Below are 26,992 nucleotides of genomic sequence, written 5' to 3' on the forward strand. Positions count from 1 at the left end.
GTTAAGTCCAGCGACTGAAAGATAAAAACTGACCTGTGTCATCTTGTGTCGATGGTTTCCAGTGCACGCTTCAGTAACAAACCATTCCTTCCATAATCATGCTTTGACCATTCCTGATCATACCATGTCACGTTCTCATGTGATGTTGTTTTGTGCCGTGTTTTGTAAACGTGCGTGTGCATGTGTGTGTTGCTCTGACAGGGACGACTGTGACAATAATTCAATAACTTCATGTTCATTTACATTTAGAGCCTCAGCATTTCTAACTGCTCTCCATGGAAACACTGCAGCTTCTTCCCCTTTCTCCGAGTCCACATATCAATGCTTTCTTCTTCTGCTGTCTCTCACAGGGCAGCGACAGCGAGTACGAGGTGGACCCCAACCGACAGAAGACCCACTCCTTCGTCAACCACTACATCAGCGACCCCACCTACTACAACTCCTGGCGCCGCCAGCAGAAAGGCATATCCCGGGCGCAGGCCTACAGCTACACCGAGTCCGAGTCGGGCGACCCGGACCACTGCGCCCCGCCCCCGCTGCCTCCTCTACCCCCGCTGCCGCCCCAGATCAGCTCACCCAGCCCCCAGCCCCAGCAGGCCCAGGGCCAGCCCCAGGGTCAGCTCCAGGGTCCGCCCCAGGGTCAGCCCCAGGGCCAGCCTCAGTGCCAGCCCCAGGGCCAGGGCAGCCTGTTTAGGCCCAAAGGCAGCCGGACTCCGACCCCCTCCCTGCAGAGCTCCAACCCCCCCAGCGCGCACAGCACCCTCTACAGGCCACCGAGCAGTCTAGCACCGGGATCGCGGGCCCCAATCGCCGGCTTCTCCTCCTTTGTTTAAAAAAAAAAAAGAAAATGCTGAAAGGGACAAGAAAATTTCTGGAAATATCTCAACCCAACTTGTGTTGAGGAGAACATTGCATTGCCCGACACGCAGTCAACCCGATCAAGTCTTCTGTCTTTGATTGTTTTCATTGCTTCTCTTTGTCATATGTTTTCTAACCCAGCCTGGATCGACACTATGAGACCTTGACCTTTAGCACTTCTTTTGTCTGATGAGTGTACGTGTGCTAATGTAGACTTCGATTTTCTCTCACCGGTTGATAAAAATACGACTAATTCACTTTTGTTTGGCTAGTTGAACTATTTGCATGACTTTTTTCTTACATTTATTTCCTACGCTTTTGTTACTTTTGTTGGAGCACATTCAAATGGTCACGTGTCTGATTATGTACAAAGCCACAAGAATCTCTGAACACACACATGCATATAAATATACATATATATAGTAGATGTACCTAGAAGACAAAATCATGCCGATGCTGCGGATGCATCGATGGAGACTGAGGATGAAGGAGGAGCCAATGTTCGTGAGGCGAAAGGACAAACGTTTGTTTGGAAGGCCTGGATGTAAAAACAAAGAATAAAGAGGAGGTGGGATTAATGCCAAATCAAACATATTTTAACGTGTTGGCTGGAAGAGTTAGAAGTGGACATTGGAGATGCAACCTCAATGGAAACGGCTCTCTGGCCTTTAGCACACATACGTAGAGAAAGTAGGACACCACTCGGCCACGGCGGGTCGAACGTGACTGCTGTGCCTGGAAGGTCCTGCGGATATATGACATGAGTGTATATCTGTTGAAGTGATTTAGTCTTTTTAAGTCTTTTCTTTTTGTGAGTGTATTACAGTGAATCAAAGATGCCTTGATAGAGAAATACTTATTTATGATATCTGGCACCTGATTATGCTCACGGTGCCCCCCCGGACTGTGGGATCCTGATTGGCCGGCCTCGTAACCACGAGAGTCAATCTTTTAATCCGGACAGATGTGGGGCTGTGAATTTGTTTGCTATACACAACCCATAGGTTTTTGTTTTTCTGCACACTTTGCTGGCTCAAGTATAAACACACACGATGTCTCATTCTGCACATGTCTACTGAGAATGCTTTGAAATGTCCAAAACTATCTGCAGCAGTATGGGACATATAGTTACATGTGGGCGCTGTTGCTGGTCCTGCTCTACTGTGAGCAGAGGGGATTCTGAAGAGGATGTTTCCTGTTCCCCCGCCCCCCAACCACTCCCCCCCCCCCCCCCACCCCCCCGGCTGGTGGAACTCTCGCCTGTCACGGATCACTATACCGAGAGATGATGTCACCTCTTTCCCTTTTTTTTGTGTAATCAACTGCTCTGTACTATTCAGGTGTGGCTGTGCCGTCCCAATTGCTTATGAGTATGTGTGTGTCTGTGTGTGTGAGTGTGTGTGTGTGATGACAGATCATTCACCGTGTCTGGTTGTAAAGACTTTGTCCTGCAGCAACTGTAAACCTGCCTGGAGCGAGGCCTCAGAGGGTCGGCACCGTCCAGCCGCCTGCCACGCACGCTCGTACCGCTATAGTGACGACTCAGTGGTGTGTGTGTGTGTTCCCAGTTTACCATTGTTTTGAAAAGAAAAAAAAGGAAGTAAAAATTCATCTGCTTATATTTTTTAATTTTTTCTCTCTGTGGGGTGATTTCATTGTACGCAACAAACGCTTATCATGCAGAATCTGAATGAATATATGATCACAGTACATTTCTGAAATAAATTATTTTTCAATGTTAGCGCTTTCTGACGCTCTATGGTAAATCTGTGCGAGGGGGGAGGGGAGGGGGGTCAAATCATCATGCTGTTGTGTATTTATTTCACTACTACCGAGACTCATTCAGTAATACAGAATATCATATTACTTCTATTCCACAACCCAGCCCGACGTGGCCTCCACCTTAAACCATAGTCTTCTCATTTTCAGTCCCGAGCCTGAGAGCTGGATCCACGAAGGCTGAACCTGAAACTAATCAATCAAAAGGCAGAAAAAAAGCACTTTATCTCTATTATGGTGACACAAATATCAAATGGAAACATGCACAAATGTGAGACCTCACAACCAGCAGCGTCCTCTGTATAAAACATTTTGTGTGAGCATACAGCGAGGATCTACTGACGCCTAATTACTTGATGAAATTCCACCTAACACAGTGATTCTCAGGGCTGCGATAAATCGGATCAGATGCTGTGGCAATCCTGTTATCTGGCTGCGATTGGCCCCTCCTGACTTCTTCCTCTTCCTCTTCGCTCTCAGATAACCATGACTCATTAAATCATCAGTCGCTCTTCATTTGGCTGAGCGGCCTTAGTCGGCTCTTTAAGCCCCGCGGACTGAGCATTAAGTGATGCCCGGGTGTATTTAAGGCATAGGTAATATGTTTGAGATATATTTTTTTTAAACTTAGCTGCACTAACAGACATATAATTGCTCGACAGGAGCACATGCACAATGTCAGATGGTGTTAGATGCTAATTGGATCCCAGTCAACTCGATCCAGAGCTAACGCACTAAACACATGTGCATAAGAAGAAGAAGAGATTAGATGGGATGGGATGGAGCAGGGAATTGGAACGAGCGTGTCCAGAGCGCTAATCCCCTTTTTCATGAAAACACATGGGAAATCTCCCTTCGACAGAAGACTCCCTGACAGGAGGTGTTTCATTTGCTGAAATGTTCATTTCCCTACGTCCTCCTTTCCTGTCTCCCCCCCCCCCCCCCCCCCCCGGAGAATGAATGACAGAGAAAAGAGCGAGCTGGTGGTCCCGGTTAAGAGGGGAGGCCGAGGTGCTAAACAGCCTCTGAGCTTTGAGGACCCTCGGTTGGAATATTAAAGGATTCAGACAGAAGGTGTAGTTCAGAGGAATCTGAAACCCTGAATTTAATTGCCTCATTTGTGGGCTTCACCGGGGGAGGTTCGGGGATTTGAAGAGGATACACAGGCCGTTGGAGAAAGGACACTGATTTGAGACGGGGCCACGTTCCCTGGGCGGCGTCCTAATGCACTGCTCTGTTTGGTGGATGTTTAAATTGGTTTCTGACTTGATGTGCATTGTGGGAAAACGGCACAAAAGTGGCCATAGCCGTTTCGGTAAGTAAAGTCTCTCTCCCTACCCCCCCATGCAGTTTGAGCTCGGGAGATCCAAGGCAATCACAGAGCGTGTCCTGAATTGTTGTTGGATGAAGTCATATTTGGTTATTTTTATTACTGTGTTTTCTCATCCTTGCAGCTAACGAGAGAGGAGAGTCCCCAGTGTCCTAATCTCTTACTGTAGCCTCTCCAGGCCGCTTGCGTTACATAACGTAGAACACAAAGCCACACCAGGAAGCAATGATTGAATGAGGGGCCCCACTCCAGGGTAATGTGCCATCAAAGATTTCTGTTCCTGCACAGCCTCACTGGAGTTCTGAGGGATCTGAGAAAAACGAGGTCCCCGTTAAAACTCTGCACCACTAATTGGTTCATTGTGTAATAATCTAAAGAATCCGATATAAGATCTAATATTTACTGGTGGGGGGAGAAGGGGGGGGGGGGTTCGCACCTGAGGACCAGATGGCAAGTTGTAACCGCACACCGGCACCAGCTCGTTTCTCCGTGACCTGAAAATTGGGTTATAAATGAGCTTTGTGTGTGAAATCAAAGGCCACTTTTAATGCAATGTGGAAATTGTCTCAGATAATTGGAGCAAAAGGGAACAAAGTCTACTCTAATTAACTTCAGCACATTTCTGATATCAAAGACAGCGTTTGGAAATGACCGACCTCGAGCAGGAAGAACCAGGATTCTGTGCTGCACATTCACACTGCTGGTTTGAACTTGGTGGGTGTTGTGTGTACATGAGGAAGAATGGGGTTGTCTTAATGGTTTGGTTAAAACGTATAGTGACCCATTTAAAATCTGCCTATTATCATATTGTGTTGTGAACCAAATCACCATTGCAGGTCCACCGATCATTTCCAACGACGTGATAATGTAATAATCCCCACAGATGGTGTTGTGTGACATAATGATTCTGATGAGCTTCTGTTGATTCAGTGTTTGTAACTTCACGTCAGAAATGAAAAATACAGTTTAGAGAGCAAGTGTAAAGGTCTGGGGAAGCGTTTGACATTTAAAAAAATATAATTTTCATCTCTTGCCAAGAGTTAAATGAGAAGATTGATACCACACCTTGTTTTCACTGCATTTGGACAAGAACTAGTCCAGTTCATGACTCTCTCAAAAAGCAACTTTTGTTTTAGCAATTCAGATTTTGTAGAGTTAAATAAATGTCATATGATGTCTATGAGGGAGTTTCAGAGACGATGCTATTGTGTCCTCCTGCTTCCAGTCTTTATGCTAAGCTAATCTCTGCTAACCGTTTAAACTCATAGTATCACAGAACTTTTAATAAAGACTGAACTGCCCTTCTCACATCTTCCAGGTTGTATAGGGGGCGCATGTGAGGTTAAAATGAATCGGGCCTATGAAGATGTATCCCCAAAAATGTATGTACGACATGTTTTCAACATCACGCACAACAAAACACTTTACAGTATCCTCCATTTTGGTTTAACTGGTCCCAGCTGTCAATCATGACGTTTCACCTCTGTTTTATAGCATCAAATAACTAATTGAAATCAAACTTCGGTCCCTGTCCCATCTAGTAACAGGGAAGAGATGCGATCTGTGACCTATACAGCACCCAGTTGTGTTATCAATCCTCATCAAACTCCTCATAATGTCCACTTGTCCCTTTAATTCTCACATTTTATGAGTTTCTTATTCCACCACCATTATGTCCGGCCTGAATGGCTTCATTCACACACTTGACCTCCTGCCTGTTGTGGAGTGTTGTGGATAAACAGGACTCTGGCCCTTTAAACCGCAGCAGGAGGTGGTGCTCTCGGGCCCATGAGCAGGAGGAGGAGGAGGAGGAGGGTGAGTCGGGGGGTGAGGCTGGGAAGAGGAGGAGGAGGAGGAGGAGCAGGAGGGCCGCTTCATGCGCCACAGTAAACCGACGCTGGAGCTCCGACACGGCGGGCCGTCCTGCACCAACTCCACCGAGGAAACTAACCTCCATTACTTTTTCACTTCCCGACGCAGCGGACGCTTCACCGGGAGTTTCACCGAGACGATCTCCCGCGCTCACGGAAAGTTCCCGGGAATATAAAGTGAAACTTTCCCTCCGCTTGGCGCGTGAAGGTAACGTCTCTCCACGTTCGACTTGTTCGTAGACTCAGGGCTGTGATATTCTGTTGTGTGTATAGCTGTGATGTATGTGTATGTGTGTGTGTGTGTGTGTGTCTGTCTGTCTGTGTGTGTTTGTGTGTGTGGTCAGACAACATGTAGGTTGAACGTGTGTGGAATCTGCATCTCATTTGAATGTCAAATCCGCTTGAGAGCCTGATCTTCTCCTCCTGCTCCTCTCTCAACAACAATGAGCCCCCTGGCGTCCGTCCCTGCATCATAGTGTCAGAGTCAGCCATTCACTTTAAAGAACCACACAACGACAATAACTTTATTTACCTTCCACATCAAAAGACTTAATAACAAAAAGAATCAAAAGCAAGAAGTAAATAGATACAATTTAATTTGTATACAATGTCAATAATCCCCCATTGTGTGTAACAATTGATTCTTTGTATCTGATTGTAATCTGAAAGTCTCTGGTTCCGATTCACTTCTTTTTGAATGTGAGTCATTCTAAGTTGTGTGTACGCAGACAATCCACTGGTTGGATTATTGCCATGAAACTTGTGCTGAGCTCCTCAAACTTTTTCCTCTATTGTTGTGTCAGGGGATCTCTGAGCATGTAAGTGTTAAATCAATGACCTGATTAGATTGTACAACAAACCCTGCCTTGTTTAATAAATGATGAAATTATGTAATAGTTTTCAAGGCAAATGCCAAAAAAACCACAATGTGCACATGAAAGGAGTTTTTAACTGGATTAAATGGCAGCAAAAGTAAACTATTTCAAATTTTAGATCCTCATTAGGAGTCCCCAAGTGTAAAGAGGCCTCTTATAGACTTCAATCACTTGTAACTTGAATTAGATAAGGGTTACCTAAGGGTAAGAACTAGGTTACAGGCTCTGAGATAAGTGTCCCAAATATCTATGTTCAGCTGCAGGACAGGAGATGGTTGAATCAGAGCAGGCAGTTGGACTTGGAAGCATCAGTTTTCTCTGCTTTAGAGTTATTAACATTAATACTCATCACAATTAGGGAGCTGCTGAGAGCTGAAGGAAACTACACGACTCCCTTCACCCCACTGCTTCTGGTCTTCCTCGGTGGGCGGCTGCTGTTGGTGTTTACCGACCTGGCACTTTGCCTCTCGTGGTCATCATGCCTGATGAACTGGGTAATTTACTCCAGAATTGCCACCGTGGCTGTATACCTGCCCGGGCCTCATTCATCACACTGCAACTGAAGGCCGTGGAGTGTGTACTTGACTTTAACTGCGCTGACCATAAAGTGTGCAGGTCCGTTTTATAACAGTGGGTTTCATTTTTTATATATTCCCCAGCAATCGAAGCTGGGTTCTAGTTAAACTGTCAGCCTGGGCAAAAATAGGAGGATGTAACGGCTGGGCTGTGGTCTTGTTTTTGTACGACTGTTGCCCTTTGACCTCCCCCTCGAACACACACACACACAACCCCACCCTGACAACAGCCCTAAGGTCAGTCAGTTTTCTTTTGCGTGATGAATCATCTACCCTACGTGGTGATGGTCGCTCTGTAATAAAGGGAAATCCGGCAGTTGCTCGACTGACTAAGCGCCTCGAAGAGGACCTGACAGATTTACACCGAGGTCAGACTCCTGCCTGGTTGCAATTCACATCAGCAGGGACACTTGTCCTTTTCTGTGTCTTTTTTCCAGACACTAAAGTGGTGCAAGGCCTTTCAGCTCTTTCTCCATTACTGAAAGGCAGATATCTCTCCATCAGGATCTATTGTGTGCACTGTACACTCCAGGGGGGGGGGGGGGGGGGGTACGTGTGTGTCATCTCTGACTGTGCTTTTTTTAAATATATTGCTATTTCAGTTGACTCTGGAGGATACTGCCGCTGCGCAGTGAGGAAGCTGGCTACCTGCCCAACTCTGAGCACACTGAGGTCATTACAGTTTTTATTCTGGAAAGCCTGGGGTGGGGCGGGGGGGCGGTTAGACTCGTTTGCACTCGTGAAAAAAACCTGCTAACTTCAGGCTGTTTCACACGCAGTCCGTTAGAGTGGATACCGTTTTCCTCGTCGGTTATTTCATTAGCGCCGCGTCTCGATGCCAGATTGTGTGGAGGTTTAATGGAGTGTAAATTCAACCACTTGTGTTTTTATATGAGAGCGAGCGCACAGACCTGTCAGCGGCAGTCAGATGTGATAACCTACATTTGCATTCCGTGTTGTTAATGCTTCCCATGCCTCAGGAAATGCCTTAGTAAATACTTTGTGGCCTCGGTAATCCACCCACCATCGTCCCGAGCTCCACAGGAGACCAAGAGGGGAGTGATGGGAGAATGTCTTGACATTTGGGTCGTCTGCTTTGGTTTGGCTCCAATTATATGGACCGTGCAAAAGGTCCCACGGTCGTCAGGGGTTTGGCTCAGTGAGGAATCAGTTTTTATGATAATGAATATAATAGTTAGCACATTTTAAAGGGTTGGTGATAATGGTTGAGGTAGAAAGTTCGTTTTTTAGTTGTCACTTCAGAATGAATACATTTTGAGATATTATTACATCACTTGCAGCGTTTCAGTGCTTCCTGATATCTGTTGAACTATTAATAACTTCAAAAGTGAAGTGGTTGTCGTTTCTTTTTCTGCTGTTGACTCTGGACTAACTTTGAGGCTCATGTTGAACTGGAGCTGTTTTTCCTCAGACGATTACAAGACTCTACTCCGCTTGCAAAGAAAACAGAGAAATCATGCAGAGGATGTTTGAGTTAATCTTTGAACAGACTTTTTAATGGAAAAATATATTTTTGAAGTTAAAACAAGAGACACATTCCCCAGAAGTCCTTGAGTCACTATCTACACAACAGGATTTCTGTACAAATATATCCGATTCAGTCCTGTGGTTCCTTTTAAAGGTATTTCGACTTGCAACCCGGAATGTAAACCAGGGACATGAGCCGTATGTTCAGTCCTGCTCTGTAGAAACTTTCTCTTGTGTCAGAAAGGTCAAGACTCTCCATTGTCTTTCAGCCAAACCTCCCTGGAGGGTTCAGCTCTCTGTTACTCAAACGGAAACCGAAGGCCCTTTACAATCCCATTTCACAACAAACCTATCATGGCTATTCCAAGAAGAAGGGGGCCGCTCTCTCTTTTTTCTCTTTTGTGCGACAACCCGCATGCACTTGAAACTCCGTCACCCAGTTGTTTGGCTGTTTTGGTTACTGGTGTAGCATGGCCAGTTCAACAGGAATGGGTTTCCCTAGTAGTAGCACTCCCAGCTGAAGTCACTTCACTCGCTTGCTGCCAACACCTTAGACAGTTTGACTCATCGATTCCTTAAACATGTGCCTTGGAGTAACACTTAATACGGCTCATTTCTGCAGGTCATCACTCTTTCGGCACCTGTCACTGTTTACTTCCTGAGCTGCTTTGTTAAAAGCCGGTAAACCAGTTGTGATAATTATCACGTCGGAAGGTGAAGGCGGTTCCTGTCAAGTTAAACACGACATTCTCTCTGATTTCATTTTTATACAAGGACATCGTGATCTGTCATCGGGAGGCACACCTGTCCTACGTACAAAAAAGATGACACAGTCCATGATCATACAGACATGTTTTGAAGGGTTGTCGTAGCTTTGTGGTTTAGACTTATTACCCAAGACCAATGGGTGCGACTTGAAAGGAAATTTAGGTTTTTTTCTTCGGACTCAAAGACAAAAGTTTGAGATGAGTGTTTTTGGAAAGCTGTAGGAACCTTGAACTGATCAAAGTTGTTCTTATCGTAAGAGAACTTCATGGTGATCCTACAGTGAATTATCAATAGTCTTAAAAAAACTAAAATATGACCCAAATTATGAACCTAAAATTCAGCTTTTCTTGAAACTTTCCTCTGAAGTAGCAAATTGTATTCTTATCTCCCTTTGTGATCAATTGTATTATAATAGCTGATAATAATCTTGAAATTGTTGTATATCTTTATTTACTTTATTTATTTAGCACATTAAAACAACTTGGTTCACCGAAGTGCTTTACAAAGGAAAAGTTACAGCAAATAAACATATAATATGTTTTAATTGTTTAAATAGAAATTGTCTTTGTTTTACTTTTCTATTAACGCCCAATAATAGAGTGCAGTCATTCTGAATGCTGTGGAATACAGTTATCTTTGTATGAATGCATTCAATTTCAACCTGTTGTCACTGAGTCAATATCACTTTAACCAGCAGAACTTTGGTTGCACTATACATTGACTTGACTGCTCCATGTGTTGACAGCACATATGGTCGGGTGGCGTGCAGCTGGCCATCCCAGGTCCCAGCTCTGCCCTGTTTACAGTCCAGCGAGTCCTCATTATTCTGTGGGACAGAGAAACAGGTGGTTCCTCTCTCGAGTCCACTGAAAAGACAAAGGAGGGCTGTCGGCGTAAACCGGTGGTCACCTCTGTGCTCACAAGATGACAAATCCATGCCGGGGGAAACTGGTTCAGGAGACGGGAACGGTCACATGCACTGTTATCGCCGCTGTCTGGTGATGACCCTGTAGGTTTCCTCATGAATAAAGACTCTTTTCTGTGCAAGCCACCAGAGGACGTTTCCAGGTCAGCTATCCAGGGCTGTGACGTACTATAGTGACGGGTTATAATACCTGGATAGATAAGGATCTCAGGCCTTTTGTGTTTTTTGTATTGAATGGATCACTGTAAAGAGTTGGTGTCATTCAGGTGGGTCACCTTTAAGACCCATCTCCTCTGTGAGTGTGTCCTTGCGTGCATTTTCCCTATCTTCCATCTACCCACATGCGTGTTGTGTTGATGTTTGGGTGTGCCAGAAGGGTTTGGTTCTCGTCGGCCTCTGTATCGCTTTGTTTTTTTTGTTCTTTCTCGTCCATTGTCCTTTGTGAGACAACTTTGGCTGCCATTTGGGAACCAACAGGGTGTGTTGTTAGTGTGTGTGTTTGTAACTGTGTGTGTGTTTGTTTTTTAAACTGTTAGTGGCTTGCTAGCAGAAGACAACTTTTTCTGATGACCCTTGAACCTATTTAAGGCACTTGAACCGGGACCGTTGATAGACTTTACACTTATTGTACACACACACACACACGCACACACACACACACACACACACACACACACACACACACACACACACACACAGAGACACGGTTTAGGTGTATATACATATTTGTTAACACTGATTTATCGGCCTCCCTAATGAAAACCTTTCGCTTGCTTGTTTCCAGGAAATCAAAGTTTCCGCTTCACTGCCAAATCAAAGCACCACATGAAACGTAAAGGCCGTCTTTAATAAAACCAAATCAAAGAAAGATGATACTTACAATACTTCAGAAGTGTCAGGATTAAGGCTCTTTTATCATGTGGCCAACACATCTTCAGGTTTCAGAATAGCCACGTATTACATGATTTCATATTTATTTATTCATAAAGACGTGGCTTTTTACGTTGTTGCTACTTTATGATGATCTGTTTTCCATGATTTTGTCTTTCAGTGGCTTACTCTGAGTCCAACATCTGAAGATCATTCTTTACAGTTGACAAGCTGGAAACAGAGAATCTTTAATATTTTTGGGGTTGTTTTCAACCGCAATTTGAAAGACTGAGTTTTAGGTGCCATCTCTTTAAAGCCCAGCCTGCTCTGATTGGCCAGCTGACCCACTTTGGTGTGATTGGTCAACTGCTCCCAGCTTATATAGGAAAATATGAATAACAACTAGTCATGCATTAGGAAAAAGCACTTCTGTGATGTCATACGACTTCACAGTTGCTCCGGATTTATCAGCTGAACCATTGAAGGGTTGTCTTTTGGTTAGAGAAGCTCACATCACCACAAACTTGAGGCCTTTTAGCTTTGCAGAACTTCTATATAACCCACTCAAGGAAAATCTTGTCTCCTTTAGTTGAGCATGAACTTATCCGTCATGTGCATTTAGCCCGTATAAGAAGTCCTTGTGTCCTTACTCTGATGTCCCTGCAGAGTCACTGGAGGAAGCTCTAAGCAGATCACAGTGGATGTCGGCGAAACAACCGAGGACACAATCGCGTTAACGAGGATCTTCAGGAGCGATGTACGTGCATCAGCTCGTCAAATTCTAATGTCGGGCTGGAGCGGCCATGTTTGTTCATCGCTCTGTGTTCCCTTTAGTCAGTTATTGTTGTGTTGTGTGCCGTCTATATCACAGAAGTTAACACCGCGGGGATGAAGCTGTTTAGTGTGTCGACTTCAGCCGGGAGGATGCTGATAGGACACTTTTTTTTTTTAAAGTCCAGGAGCAGTTGAGATGTTGCTGAAAACGGTCACTTATCTCTCTGCCACGCTGAGAAGCCTCCTGCTGATTTTACCAACGTTTGTGTGTGTGTGTGTGTGTGGGTAAGAGTGTGTGTTTCGACTTTGTCACACTGGCATCGGCTCACAACTTTGGTAATTTGGCATATTTCCTCTCCATGGTCAGTGCAAGCTAACTGTCCCGGTGGCTACTGTAACAGGACCTTCTGTTTTCCCCTTATTGTTTTTATTTTGGTTCAATCCTCGGTAGAACTTTCCGCCTTGTTCTGTCGTCCACCAGCTATTGGACGGTTGATTAAACCACTTGGCTCCGATCCGGCCCTCTGGTACCAGGCGTGACTGCTGCCTGCTTGTGAGAGACTGATGGGACGGGGATTTCAGTGATTAATTAGACGTTCACTCTCATGTACGCCCTCACACACACACACATAGGACAGTACAATCCCTCCACTGTAAGCGTGATAGGGGTTGGGGTACATTTCATGCAGGACACGGTGAAAGAGCGTCTGTCACTGTGCTGGCATGACCAACCCGTGAATCCAACACCCTTAGCTGCCCCTCTGAGGGCGTGTTTCTCTTTAGTGCCTCCATCTGTGCCTCTCCTTTTGCAGAAGTCCCTGCGGTGATGTTGCTCGTGAAAGGCCGTGCTCTCCCTCCCCCCCTCACATTTCTTTACCCAGGGTATTATTCATACATGGTGAGGAGGAGCTTTTTTCCATAACTAACTCTCAGGCGACTTGTTTTGGGCTCATTTCATAATCAAGAGACATGTTCATTATCTGTCTGTTTTTGTTTTTGGCCGGGGTTCCTCTCATCCCTCTCTGGCTGGAGCGCAGGCATGGCAGCCCCCCCAGTATCTGACAAAACACTTTGTCCAGCCATGCAGGAGCAGCAGCTTTATAAAAGGCCACTTTGACTGGAAACCGAGAACGCGTTTGGAAGCTTGTCTTCTGTTTCTGCACGTCAGGATTTGGACAGACAAAACCAAACGCTCGTCGGGGTCACGTGAGGATCGTTTCACATCGTGAACCGGGGTCGTAACAGCAGCTTCTGCAACACATCGACAGGAATAGAAGCTGGATTTCTGAGTCACACCGAGGAGGAAGGGGAGGTGATGGCTGGGGGGAGGTTGGCTGGATTTGGTGTTTTCAGATGCAGGGCCATGTGGGGTTTGCTGCCCTGAGCTCCTGCCACACAGCGCAGAGGGCTGGTCCAGGCTTGCCGGTTTTATTTGCTAACGCTGAACACGCTGCCCTTAATCCTCCTGTGGGTTTGTTTCTGTGTGTGCGGCCCTGGGGCCCTGGAGATTGATACACTACACTTTACAAACACACACAGGGACTGTAGTACTTGGGTTCTGCTGATGAAGGTTTATTTCCCCTACTCAGCTGTTTGAATTTGTCCAAAGCATTTTTATATGAACACAAGTTTTCATTTTGAAATACGATGCACAACCTGAAACTTGTGCATGTTTCTGGTTTGTTGAAGCTGTTTTATCTCTAACATCTTAAAATCTAAATATATAAAAACTTCCCGTATTCAAATATTTGCACGGCTGCTGAAATTATCTTAAATTACACTTTTCCATAGCAGCTTGATACCAGCCTCTGTCTGTGATGCTTCATTAGAACCTGCTTGAATAGCGAAGTTATTTAAATTAGGATTTAAACTTTATTGTTATGCTCGTACCCTTTTTAAATTAGGTTTACTTTCAGCATTTGCTTTGCATATCGTTGGTAAAAAAAAAACAGGTTAGAAGCTTCTGCAATTCTGAAATGCTTTAGGGAGCAGAGATTAATTTAATAGTGCCCGTGTGGCATGTGAGGACAAGCCCAGTGACTGCACCTCCTGCTAATTACAGTTTTAATACAGGCCCGGAGGAGATTTAATCTGAAACAAATAATGTTTCTCACCACCAAAAAAACCTAATCCTTTTTTAAAAACTAAATAACATGCATTTTCTAAACTTGATAGAGTTCCTTGAGGAATGATCTGAGTTGTAGAAGGACATCATTGAATATTCATGCTGATATTCTTCTTGTTTTAGTCCCAAGTCTCTGTCTTTCTTTATCTTTGATTGTTGCATGAACAAAGACTAAATAAGCTCCACATGGTCACAACCTGTCAAAAGCTCCACAAGATACCCTTATAATGAGCTAAGCTGATTAATTCATTAGCAAAGCCAACCTGGTGATGACGGCACCACTTCACTAGAGGACTCCGGCAGGGAACGTTTCCGGAAAAATGTCTCGAGCGATTGAGACATTTGAGTTCGCTGGAAAATATCAGAAAAATGTCCGGCCTTCGGTTTGCATGACTGGAAACAATCCAGAGTTTCACTTGTGTGAAATTCCGCAGGTGAGTTCCTTGACACATGGGCGGCGAGACCAAGCACCGTATCTCTCCTAGCATCCACATCCCTGTGTCAGTTTCTGCTGAGGATATTTCTACCGTTTGTCATGGAGGTTGAGCCCCGGAGCTATGTGACCAGATATGAAGATGAACGGGAAGAACTGGTTCCTGGTGTAGAAGATTAACTGCACCACGTTATTGTAGCTTGGGAGCGGATCAGTGCACTGTTATGAAAGTGTAATGTTACTGCATGAGCCACAGATTCCCAGACCTTCAGACTGGAGTGTTTCCGGTGAGAGTGAAGCAAGGGAGATGGTTATTGTGTATAAACTACTCGGTGAGTTAAGGACAGTGTGTTGGACTGGAGGGAACATTCAGACACTTGAGCTGCTTTCACACTGGACTCTGTGGATCCTCTGTGTTTTCTCCAAAGGGGTCCGAGTGAGACGCTCGGCAGTTTCTACCGACTCTTTCCCACTGACCTAGTATAATGTTCGTAGAAATCTGTTGGAAGCGTAATCTACCCCCCCGGCCCCTGACTCCCTCGCTGTGAATCCTGCGAGGATTCCCAGAAACTGCAGAAGCTCTTAGTATGACAATTTGAGTTCACACATTCGACCCCTTCTGAGAAAATACAGATGATCTCTGCAGTTCAGTGCATGTCGAAGGGACAACTACCACAATAAATCATGGTGGGGCTGGGTAGCCGGTAGTTAAAGAGAGAGAGAGACAACCATAGGACACAAGGAAGACATTTTAACAGCGGTGGAACGGTTTGACGAGAGACTTTGCTCGACTCCTTCTTAAGAGGTTTATTATCACGATCTCCTGTAACGTCGCCATATTTGAAATTGTCAGAAACCCTCGACTCTGTGCTGCCCTCTAGATGATAAGGACGTGGGCATGGACGTTTAAACACTTATAATGGATCTATTTTCATATGTAAAGGAAGCAGAAATACACCTTGAAACTATTTCCCCTCTGTGCTTCTGCGAGGGACTGGGGCAAAGGATCTCATGACGACACTGAGGGGAAGAGTATCATATTATTTCATTGTTTTTGAAACCACCCGCCTCCTCACCCCCTCGTGGGAATCAGATTTTTTCGGCCTCAGCTCGCGGGCCCTTGCAAATTAAGTTTGCCGACCTTTTTTGTCCGAGTTTAGAACTTTCCATTCTTATGCAGGCCCATTGATTAATTGATTAGCAGTGTCATAGATCCCCGCTGGGTAACTCGTATGTTCATTTGCATATCAATGTTGCTGACAATGGGAGTGAAGAATGGAGGAGCTTCAGGCTAGTTCAAGGTTAAACAAAGCAGGACTTTTCTTACTGCTCACACAGCAGAGTCTCTGTCTTCAACGTTAGGACTTTAAAATGGACGACTGGGGACCTTCACCGTGACAAGCCAAGAGTTTTATGTAGTGAAATATGCTAACTCGACTTTCCTGTCAAAGTATTGTTCACACGCACCTTTTTAAAATGACTAAATTGACATTTTATTCTGCCCGGCATTAATTAAACTCTCTCTTTCTAAGTTTGCCTGACTCTGTGTATAACATTTGCATGGCAGCATCCACCTTGTTAATAAATGATGGACTCTTTTTCTGTCTCTGTTTTAAAAAATTGAAATGCAGCCAAAAATAAAAAGCCAGAACCTCTTGCAGTCTGTGCCTGATGGTCTAACTTGGCAGCAGGCGAGCTGTGATTGGACGTGCCGTCCAAAGCCTCTTTGCTCTGTTCATTGAGTAGAAGGAGACAAAGTGGAATGGGATAGCCGAGGACTGTGAGGCGCCTGTGATCCACCGGATTACAAGAGCGAGACTGAACGCTGATGAGCACGGCCCGGTTGTTATGTCATTCCGCGCGCATCGGTTCTTCCGGCGACATGAGATGCTCTTAATCATTCATGGCCCTGTCACCGCTCGTCTCAGTTTGAGCCGGAGTCATGTGGCACGCCGAGCGCTCGGTTACATAAAGGCTTCGTCACTGGCTGGCACCGTGACCGAGGCAAAACAAGGGAGATGATGCTTCACCTCGCTGGGTGTGCTTACTGCTCCAACACAAACAGGTTACTTGTTGTGTTGATCGCTGTGGTCACGGTTGTGTGACCTGTTTGTCTTTGCAGCCCAGCGAGCCTGTAAAGAAATGTTGCTGAGGGGGCATTTTTGCAGCGGGCTGAACTGGGAGGGTGAGAACCGTATGGGTGCAACAGGCCAGACTGGAAACCCTGGGCATCATGATGACTTGGGCAGAATTTACAACTCAGGGACAGAGAGAAGTTCTCTATTTGTGAACACACTTAAGTGAAAGAACTTGAATTTATTCATAATAACTCATCCTGTACATTATCCTTCATACAAATATAAAAATCTGAGAATACAGTTCTTTATACCACTCCGCCTTGCAGCCGTTTTGATAATTGATCAATGAATAATGATACATTGGAAAACCTGCACAACATGTTATTGTTATTTGTGTATTTTCTATTATTCAGAATTGGGTCAGTTGTTGTATTGAAAAGATCAAAACCACAGAGGACTGAGTAGATGTTAGCGCTTCTCATTGATTTGGTGGAACACGGTTAGATTGTCCTTCTTTCTTCCTTATGTGAAAGAGCTTTTGTCATTTTTAACATTAACTCTTAAGGCTTTTTAAGATAATCTCTAAAACTGTATTTTTCTGAAACAGCACAATGCAAGTGACACTTCCATTCTCCATGATTTATCTCTTTTAAAAGTACTGAAAGGCTAGAACTGAGTATGACAGGACTGCCTGCAGGTCATACTTCATCTTTTGTCATGCCCACAATAATGGGGTCCTGATGATCCTGAGGGGGGGGTTTGACACCATTCCTCATCAAACACCGAGGGGCCCCTACAGACATAAAATAGGCCATTTCCTAGAATGACTTAAGGTGTGAGGTTTGCACCTTTTTGATATCCGAGCACCCACTGACATCTTTTATGCCGAGGCTGACTTCGAGTGACACGGTACATCAAAAGCATTCCCCCCCTCAGCCACAGGGCACTGTCCCAATTGTCTCCTTGCCCCGCATGTGACCACCAGGAAGGGTTAATCCATCTGAATGAGCGGATCTCTCCATGTAGGGGAGGGAAATCTTTCTCTCCGTGTCTCCGTCAGGCTTAAAAAACAGGAAGCTTGCTCGGTAGCCCGGGGCTCGGCTCTCGCGTTGCCATAGAGAAATACAAAACTGGGAGCAGTGGGGAGTGACGCATCAGCTGGTGAGTCGTCTTGAGTGGTCAGTCACACATTCAGCCGGCCTTTTGTGCAGCAGTTCTAATTGGCAACCACTCAGGGGCATAAGAAAAAGTTCTGAGTGTGCTCACAGGGACTTTAATGGCATTTGTCTCTTCTAAGCTGTAATCTTGATGTAAGGAGTAGAGAGCGGCTCGCAATTTGGTGTACAAGCCCGAGAGAACACTGACGAGTCCGACCCCAACACGACCAGAACCTGAATACTCCCCCCCTGCCATTAGCACCACTAAAACCACCGAGGACATCTTGTTGAGTACAGATGGATTGAAAGAATCTTGGCTGTGGACAGAGTTCATTTCTCTTCATGGCTGATCTGAGGAGCAAAACAAAAAAGCAGCAGTAAAGTTTTTTCCTCCATCCATCAACCCCCCCCCCCCCCCCCTCCCCATCTGTTCCCACTACAGTTGCCTTTCCAATTGAATGGGTTCTTGTCAGTGATGCACATGTTTTCATGGGTGACGTTGCTTCAGAATATTGTTGAGTGAAGCTCCCATTCATTCAGGAGGGCAGGGAGGGGGGGGGGGTTACGCATACAGGCCTAGCAGCGTGGGTTTGAAGCTACTGGGAATGATGGGACTGCTGTCTGGCTGAAACAATCGAAGCCCTTGTTAATGTCAGTAGCACGTGGGGGCCGGTGGACTGCAGCATGCACGTCAGTGGGCGTGTTTTTTAAATGGCTTCTCCATTCGTTTCTGTTTCGAGATCACGTTCCGAGGTTTGCGTCAGTCAGCGGTGACTTGAGGACAGTTTGGTCTCGAGAGCTGAAAACATCTCCACATTATCTGAAGGGAAGAACAAAGTGACCAGAGTTTAATCAAGAGCAACCCTGTCGTCCTCGTATTACAAAAAATAGAGACACGGTGGAGAACTGAGTCAGGAATAGACAAAACAAAAATATTCTGTCGGTGTCAAATGTGGCCTTCAAGGGTTTCCAGTGAAAGGTCCAGAAATCAGAGGAAGAACAGATACGTCGGAGTGGAAGTCGATCCCCGCTGGAGAAATGCTGTAGCTCTTCATTCTTTGTTATGCCTGCCAGCGTGAACCGCTCCAGCTCCCAGTATCCTGTGTCTTGGTGGTTATGTAACAGCGAGGGGCCTAAATGGGAACTAAAGCACAGCAGTGATCGCGGACACCACAGCCACTTGGAAAACTGAAATGTGACAGCAAACAGCCCATAGAGGAAGGATTGCACCAGGGGATCTGAATGGGAGCCTATTTTTCCCTTGGTAAACTTTGCTGGAGGTATTATAACCGGCTCTCAGTGAGGTGAAGGTTCTGTGAACTTTATACCAGAAAGATTTTCTTTACCATTACATAAGACCCTCCGAGTTCGGGATGTAAAGCTTTTTGCTCGTTTAAAACCACTCGAGCGAGGCTTCACTTTGAAGACCTTGCAAAGGAAAAAGCTTCCATACAGATGCAGATCAGGACGGAGGAAGTGTCTGTGATAGTGAATAGACATCTCTCTGTAGAGAGGTATTTAAAATGATGTGCATGTTTCCACATTGTCTGCCAAGGTGCAGCTGATTTACATCGGTGCTAATGTTCTCCTTTCTTCTTCGTAGGTCGATTCCAACTGTGGAATGAAATCCGAGCTCCAGGACCAGAATGGCTGCCCACATTAAACACCTGGAATTATACTTGCTCTGACAACATCTCACACAACCGCCAAAGCAACTCTCTGAACTCTCCCGTGCACCTTCTCAACCTGGTTTGACTTCTGCCATCATGCCTATTCTCAAGCAGCTGGTGCACAGCAACAGCCAATCGAAGCGGCGGTCTCGGGTCGACCTGACGGCCGAGATGATCAGCGCTCCCATGGGGGACTTCCGCCACACGATGCACGTGGGCAGGGGGGGCGACGCCTTCGGGGACACTTCGTTCCTGAGCACCCGATCGGGGGAGCCTCCGAGGGAGCCGGAGCCGAAGCAGAGCTCCCCGGGGCCCAAGCCGGGGCTGCTGTCCCGCACCTTCAGAAGCAGCAAGCGCTCCCAGTCGGTGAACAGAGGAGACAAGTACGAATACAACACGACGGCTCCCTCCGGTGGCTCGTCCAACTATGTGAAAAACGCCATATCCTTACCTTACCTCAACGACGAGGACACTCACAGAAGCAGCCACCTGACAAAGAGCGTTTCCTCCAGCCCCATGAAGAAGCTCACGGAGATCGATTCCAAGCCGAGTAACGGCGCGGCGGCGATGGCGACGCTCGACGCGGAGTTTGACGAGCGTAACTTCGGTGAACTCACAGATTTGCCTCCGTCCATGCCCAGGGGAGGCGGCATGAAGCACGCGGAGTCCATGATGTCCTTCAACATCGACTTGGGGCCCTCCATGCTCGGGGACATCTTGAGCGTGATGGAAAAGAAAGGCTGGGAGGAGGACGACCTCGGCTACGAGGAAGGCAAGAGCAGCGAGGGCCAAGCATCGCCCTCCCACATACCCCACATCGATGATGATGATGATGATGTGGAGGAGCAGGCCCCTGCGAGGCCCCCCCGCAGCATGTACCAGCAGAAGGCCCCGGTGGACCCCTACACCCCGGAGCTGCAAACCAGGAGCAACCACCACAACATGGACAGCTGCTCTGTGTCCAGCGCCGGCTCGGCCACGGAGGAGAAAGCTCGGTACCACCTCCACGACGGTGACACGGACAGTGCAAAGTACAGCTCGCCACGCGGGGAGGAGGACAGAGACTTCACCTTCATGGACGACGAGGACGACGATGAGATCCGAGTGTAGAACAACCTGCTCTGGCCAGGCAGAGTTTTTCCAATGACACTAATGAGAGGACGAGGTGTCAGGGCAGTGACGAGCTGGGAATAGGCAGGGGAAGGAATTTGGAAGCATCTGTTTTAAGCTTCTCGTAGAAACTCTGCAAACTTTGTCAACGTCATAAATAAAACCAATTAAGCCTTATTCACTGTGCTGTAGCAAGGAGCTGTGAGCGGAGTGCACGCTGAGACTGGGTCACCAAGTTGCTCTCTCCAAACTTTTGGGTTTGTTGATTGCTGCAGTTTTTTTTGCACCATCAAACTCTGGACTCTTATTATTATTATAATTATTGTTATTATTATTGCAAAATTCATTTTTCTTAATTCATTTTTGTAAACTCTCAACTGTGCGTCTGCAGAAGAGGAAAGAAACCGGCGAGCTCGTTTAAAGAAGTGAATGGTGACCACGAGGTTAGGGAAGTGTAAACCCAGCTGTCAATCACACGGATATCACATTGGGAGCGTGGTGCGTGAGGTGAGCTGACGGACGTGCAGGGGGGGGGGGGAGGTCACACTCTCACTGTGGAACTGTTCTACACATTCTGAGGGAAAAGGCGAGAAGTGAAACTCCCGATGTCTTTGTAGTCGTGCGCGTGGGAGTGATCACGAAGCCTCATCTGCCAAGAAACAATATTTTGGCATAGACACTAAAATAGAGAAAGTTGTGATTACTTTTGTTCACGTCTGAATTAATGGGATGATTTCTGCCTTTTTTCATTTTTTACTATATTGTATGTACATATAGTATCTAGAGGTCGGTCTTCACAGTAGCTTGTTGTATTTGAGGTAGTTTATCAGTTTTCGGCTGTTTTTTTTCTTTGGCAACTTCTTCGTATTTATTCATTGACTCTCATAAGGGACAGATCCATCTTAATGTGCACTGCTAGGTCTTAAAACTTTTGATTACGGCTTTTTTTCCCGATGAGATTAATTTCTTACAGAAGCGTGACGGTGCCACACAGGAGGAGGCGGCTTGTTTGCCTCCACACGGCCACCAGGGGGACTTAACTACGAGGACTAAACTCATCACTTCTGCAATCGCTCTCATGCTAAAGCTGCATTGGTTAAATATAGATTCAGGAAATCAATCCATGGGAGTGTCTGCTTTTTTTAATTTGCGGAAAAACCCCAATAAGAATTGTCAGAAGAGTTTTGTACGTGTTGTGTGTCTTGTGCTTAAAACACAGGACCGAGGTGGAGATTGTGGGGAAACTGTGTGTGTGTGTGTGTGTGTGTCGCGTCTGTGTCGTCACTTGGAAGTTGGTCGGATTAGCAGGTCGGCAGAGAGACGTAGGAGATGTTTGTAAAGGAGTCGATGCAGAAGAACCAGGGTCAAACTGTCCAGCTACACATCCTGTCTTATTCGCCGCATGTCCATGTTTGTCTCTGAGGACAGAGGGAGGACGCAGCAGCACTACTTAACAGTTCGGGCATCAGGTGTGACCTCGAGGCGGAGCGGGGGGGATGCTTCCCAACCTGGCCCCACACCTGATAATACCCACACTCCTCTGAACAACCCAAATCACACAGTGGGACGAGATGATTACATCAACCAATCATCTGGCCTTTCCCGGCCTTACTCGTTAAATGTGTGAGATTATCGGCCCCCCCCACCAGCTGGACTCGGCCCAGTAACAGCAGGGTCAGGAGCAGACAGGTGGGCAGCTGGTTCTTTGTGGTGTTTAGTTGTTTTTGTCCAGCGCCGGCTCGTTCAGTAGTCTCCTCCGGGTTCCCCCCCTCAGTTATAAATTAATCCGAACGAGGCGTACGTGTCCTTTTTCTTTCCCCGTGTCTGTGATTAATGTCTGACCTTTTTTATTTTGTGTTAGAAAGCTAATTGCCACGTTTGAAAAATGGGAGCATTGGGTTTCCTGTTGTGGCGCTGACGCCGGGGGCGTGTCCGCAGAACCAGGACGCCAAGCTTTCTCTGCCTCTGGGTTCCTTTCTGGGTTTTTTTCTCATGTACATGAACGGGTTGTGAGAAGTTGTGAGATGAAAAGCAACCTGGAGGAAATTTTGCCAAGTATGTTGTAGCCATGTTGTCGGAGAACGTTAGGAGGTTTTTCCGTTTCTGTGTAGATATCATGCAGTGTGATGTGAGTCAGGTCGCTTCAGGGGCCAAATGACAGCTGTCTTTTTTACTTCCTGTGGATCCATTGTGTAATATGTGGTTCGTGGAGCAGCTGCAATCCTTGACAAAAAAAAAAAAAAGAACCAACAAAATCACTCCCTGTCCGCCAGTCGTTTTAATCAAATCATGTAAATACAAGTTGTGCCATTGATTATTACAGTGAACAATCTTTTCCATCAGCGGACGATGTGGTGCAAGTGTTTGTGGGTTTGACGCTAAACTGCATCTGTGGTCAAATCGTATTTGCACATTTGAAAGAGCTCGAATTTGAAAGAGCTTGATGGGGAATTATTACAAAATTTGAAGTCTTACTCTGAAGTACTGTCTCAACTTCCTGGCGTTTTCCATGTGTCTCTGTGGGAAATACTCAGTAAAACAGAAGAAACCATATAAAAGAATTTGCAAATATGTTCGGCCCCAGGTCGGCTTTACAGTTTCTCAGAACCCCAACAGCTGTGCGGCAAAAAAAACACACAAAAAAAGAAGATAAGGAGTGTAAGACACAACCGGCTCAAAGTTCAGCTGTAGAATGTTTTTTTTTTCTTTCTATTCAGTGGCTGTAGTGTTATGCCAAGTATGTACTGTTTTCTCTTTCTACTCCTCACCCTGGTTCTACAGTATATTAATATATTTACTTTTCTCACTCCCCTCTTCTCTGAAATAACAGCTATATTTTTCAATAAAAAGAGAAAGCTGGTAATCTTTACCTAAGGCTCCGCTGGTTTTTTTTGCTTTTCGTTTCTATAGGTGCGGTCGCGAGGAGGCCGCCTCGTTTTCAAACTCCACACGATTCCTCTAAATAAAAGGGAGAGTGCTCACTTCAACCTGACCTTGGAGGCGACCCCCAGCATTTTTAAGTGAGGGAGCCGGCGAGAGAGTTGCAGCCACATCGACAGTTTAACAGTCGCCCACTCAAAGTGGAGGATTCTACATAAATAACCCTGAAGTGAAAGATAAAAACCTTGTGGAACAGATTTCACATCACAGGACAAGATGAGGCTTGTGTGAGCTACTGTAAGTGGAGCCCTCCGGTCTGACACTGATTTTTAATACGCCGCGCGGCTCGGTTGATAAAATATGAAAAACACAGTGACGTGGCGTGAACCCTGCGAGAGTTCTGAGAAACTGTCCAAACTTTAAAATAAGATTGAATTCATTTTGTGTCTGCGAGGAAGGAAGAGGTGGAGACGTTTCTTAAATAATGCATCAGAGATGAATCAAGAGATCTGCAGTGTGAAGGCCGTAAGGATCTGTAATAACATCCAGTGTCAGCTCCATTATTCCAATATTGAAGCACATTTACTCAAGCACTGCACTTCAATACATCTAGACTATAATTTCCATTTTATACCAGACTCCACTTGCAGGAGAACTCCCTCATCCTGCCACGTTAAAGAAAGTAGAAAATAAACCAATACCTGGGTTTTGCCCATTTATCTGGATTCACTAGAATTAATCAGGTTCTTCTCTGGGTCATGTCCAACCCATCCACTCAAGGTCATAGAAATCTGTTCAGTAGTTCATCCTGTTAACAAACAAACAAACAAACAAACGCAAAAGAAAAGAGATTTTTGTGACGGTTGATTTCCACGTTAACACTTTACATACAACACATTATCACCTTATTAATATGCTCAGTCTTTATCACTACACATACATCTATCATCCAATAGTAAATATGAATAGTATAAAATGCAGCTTACATCCATCAGTAATAATTAAATAATATAAGAGCACTAAGAGCGATAGTTCCAACTTGTGTGAGATTTCAAACTCGGGACTCGAGGTGGATGAAACAATCGAATCTTCTAATAAAGTAAATTTAGTAAAACTGCAAAGTTATATGTACAAGTCCTGAAAGAAAAACTTCATCTCAGTTGAACTACATATGAATGAGCACCAAATTATACTTGAAATTAAAACTACTCATTGTGCTTAATGACAAGTTTCTGAATAAACGGCCTGTAAAATGACTGGACTGTGACTAATGTATTAATATTGTTCTCAAAGGCTTTTTCTATGAAATACAGTAAGTCTTAATTCAAGATTTGAGATAAGTGAATACACGGGTGTAGAAGTACCATAAAATGGAAGTACTCAAGTGAAGTCAGAGTATTCTAGTACATGACTTTACAGTAAGTTAACTTAATTACTTTTCTGCCCTGAGATTAAAGCTACGCTGTCCCAGTTTCCATCAAATCTCCATGAAAACTGACTCAAGCTCCAGTAGATTCGACCAGTTTGATCCAAATGGAAACTGGTTTGGTTAACGAGCGTTTAAAGGTGGGCTACTACTGCCCTCTTCTGTCGGTTGTAGGTCACTGCAGGCGAAGCTCCTGGAGCAGTTTTCTGCAGCAAAAAACTCAAAGGATATATTACATATAGATAGATATAGATATGTATAACCTTTTAAACTATAGAGGTAAGGGAGATAGACGATGATTATTCTACAGTTGCTGCAGTGCGATTATCGTTTTTGTAAGAATTCCATCTCTGCACCTTTTCCCTCTGAATAAACATCATTTTTTGTCAGGTTGCCTCCTCCGTTGTGTTGCTGTTGTTGTTGCTGGTTCACTGTTGGGACAGAGAGGACTTTTCCTGCCAGTACACAGAGCTTAAGCCGATTCCTCAGGAACGTCTGTGGGACAAACGGGTTCTGTGATTTCAATCCTCATTCTCACCAGATGAATAGAAGAAACCCACAAAAAAAACAAAACACAGCCTCTGCACAGTGAAAGGATCGAGAATTGGCTGCGTCATAATGCAGCACTTTTATCTGTGATTGAAGATTTTCACTGAATCATCTCAAACAAAGAGCTTTTGGTGTTTTTTCCTTTTCTGTTTTGATTTAAAATACAAACAGTATGAAAAGATAGGACTGTTTTCATGGGTGTAAAATACATATACACAGAATTGCATGTATCTGGGGCCAGTTCACATGCTGGAGTTATTCTTCTTCCTTTTCATTATCTCTCCAGAAATACTCACCCCTGTATTGTGTTTCATGGAATGGCCGGAATCGAGAATAATAATCCAGAATTTCTTTCCTCGTCCTGCCACAAAAAAGTCTCCTAATGGCCAATTAGACTCACAGCCCAGTGTTCTGCCTTGTCATTTCCACAACACAGTAAAAAGTGCAGCAAAGGTCCCCATGGGCCGATGAGAGGATTTCTGAATTGTACTTCCTGTAATGTATCTCCTTTATCTGAGTCAGGAGGAGGACAAACTGCCGGATCAGACCGGTGACTCAGCGCATGGAGCAAGTCACTGTTCCTGCCGATGAGATGAAATATGCATTCTGAAAAATGAATATCTATGAGCGATGCTTCAAAGGTTTTCTCGTGTTTGTTGTTCTCCGTCCACGACACAGGTTGTTGTCTTATATCCGCTGAACATCTGCATTTATCAGAAGCTGTTTTCTTTCTTTTATTGTTTGCATCTTTTTAAAACCTCGTTGGAAAGCTGCTGTTGTTGGAGAACAAACTTTCAAAGTCAAAATAATAATATGTTGCTTTTCAATGAGGTATTTATTAATAAAATTGATATTGGTTTTGTGATTATTTCACTTATTTATAGTTTATAATATAATCATGATGCCATTTATCTTCTTTCCATTGAAAATAAGTTTGAATCATGTTCAGGACATTCAAAGTAAATTCCTTATTCAATTTAAAATGAAGTTAACAAACTGAACATCCCATTTCAGATAAATTTATCTTGACGTAAATATCATATTTAAATTCCTTTATCTAATATATGTGTTACAGATTTTACTTTGGCCCTTTTAGATGATTTAATTTTGTTATAATGAGAAAAGATTGAGATAAATGGCCAAACAAATATCTGTAGGTGAGATTTTTTTTAAATATTATTGTATTTACAGTATCTACTTGTGACCACTAGATGGTGCTAGTCATTTTATGTTTTGTCCTGTGTTGACACTTCCTCCTTTGAACCACTGTGAACTTTTGATGTTGTGTAAAGGTCAACACAAGTTTCACAGCTGCACGTCACAGCTGGACGCACGGAAGTGACGAAGGGATACGACTTGTAATGTGTTGTGTTGTTATTATTGTTTCTGCCAAGTTGTGTCTGTTTATTGGTTTATTTGTATGTCTGTCAGCAGGATCAAGTCAAAACTAC

The 26,992-nt window shown here is 44.9% G+C and overlaps 2 protein-coding genes across 2 annotated transcripts in view; both read left to right on the forward strand.

The window, feature by feature from the left end:
- Window positions 1-833, forward strand: part of sdk2b (sidekick cell adhesion molecule 2b) — a 196,894-nt gene extending 196,061 nt beyond the window's left edge. The window contains exon 34 of the mRNA XM_053414337.1: window positions 351-833. Within this exon, the coding sequence (XP_053270312.1) occupies window positions 351-833 (483 nt within the window). The remainder of the gene's footprint in view (window positions 1-350) is intronic.
- Window positions 834-5,807: 4,974 nt separating this feature from the next.
- Window positions 5,808-23,555, forward strand: cdc42ep4b (CDC42 effector protein (Rho GTPase binding) 4b). The gene is made up of 2 exons (XM_053413988.1): window positions 5,808-6,046; window positions 19,510-23,555. The coding sequence occupies exon 2, from the start codon at window positions 19,673-19,675 to the stop codon at window positions 20,684-20,686; it is 1,014 nt and encodes a 337-aa protein (XP_053269963.1). The 5' UTR covers window positions 5,808-6,046; window positions 19,510-19,672; the 3' UTR covers window positions 20,687-23,555.
- The last annotated feature ends 3,437 nt before the right edge of the window (window positions 23,556-26,992 follow it).

This window comes from Pleuronectes platessa, chromosome 21, assembly GCF_947347685.1.
Source record: "Pleuronectes platessa chromosome 21, fPlePla1.1, whole genome shotgun sequence".
Classification (NCBI taxonomy): Eukaryota; Metazoa; Chordata; class Actinopteri; order Pleuronectiformes; family Pleuronectidae; genus Pleuronectes; species Pleuronectes platessa.

Coding starts and splice junctions, on each gene's coding strand:
- cdc42ep4b (XM_053413988.1), top strand. CDS start 19,673: ATGCCTATTCTCAAGCAGCTGGTGCACAGCAACAGCCAATCGAAGCGG.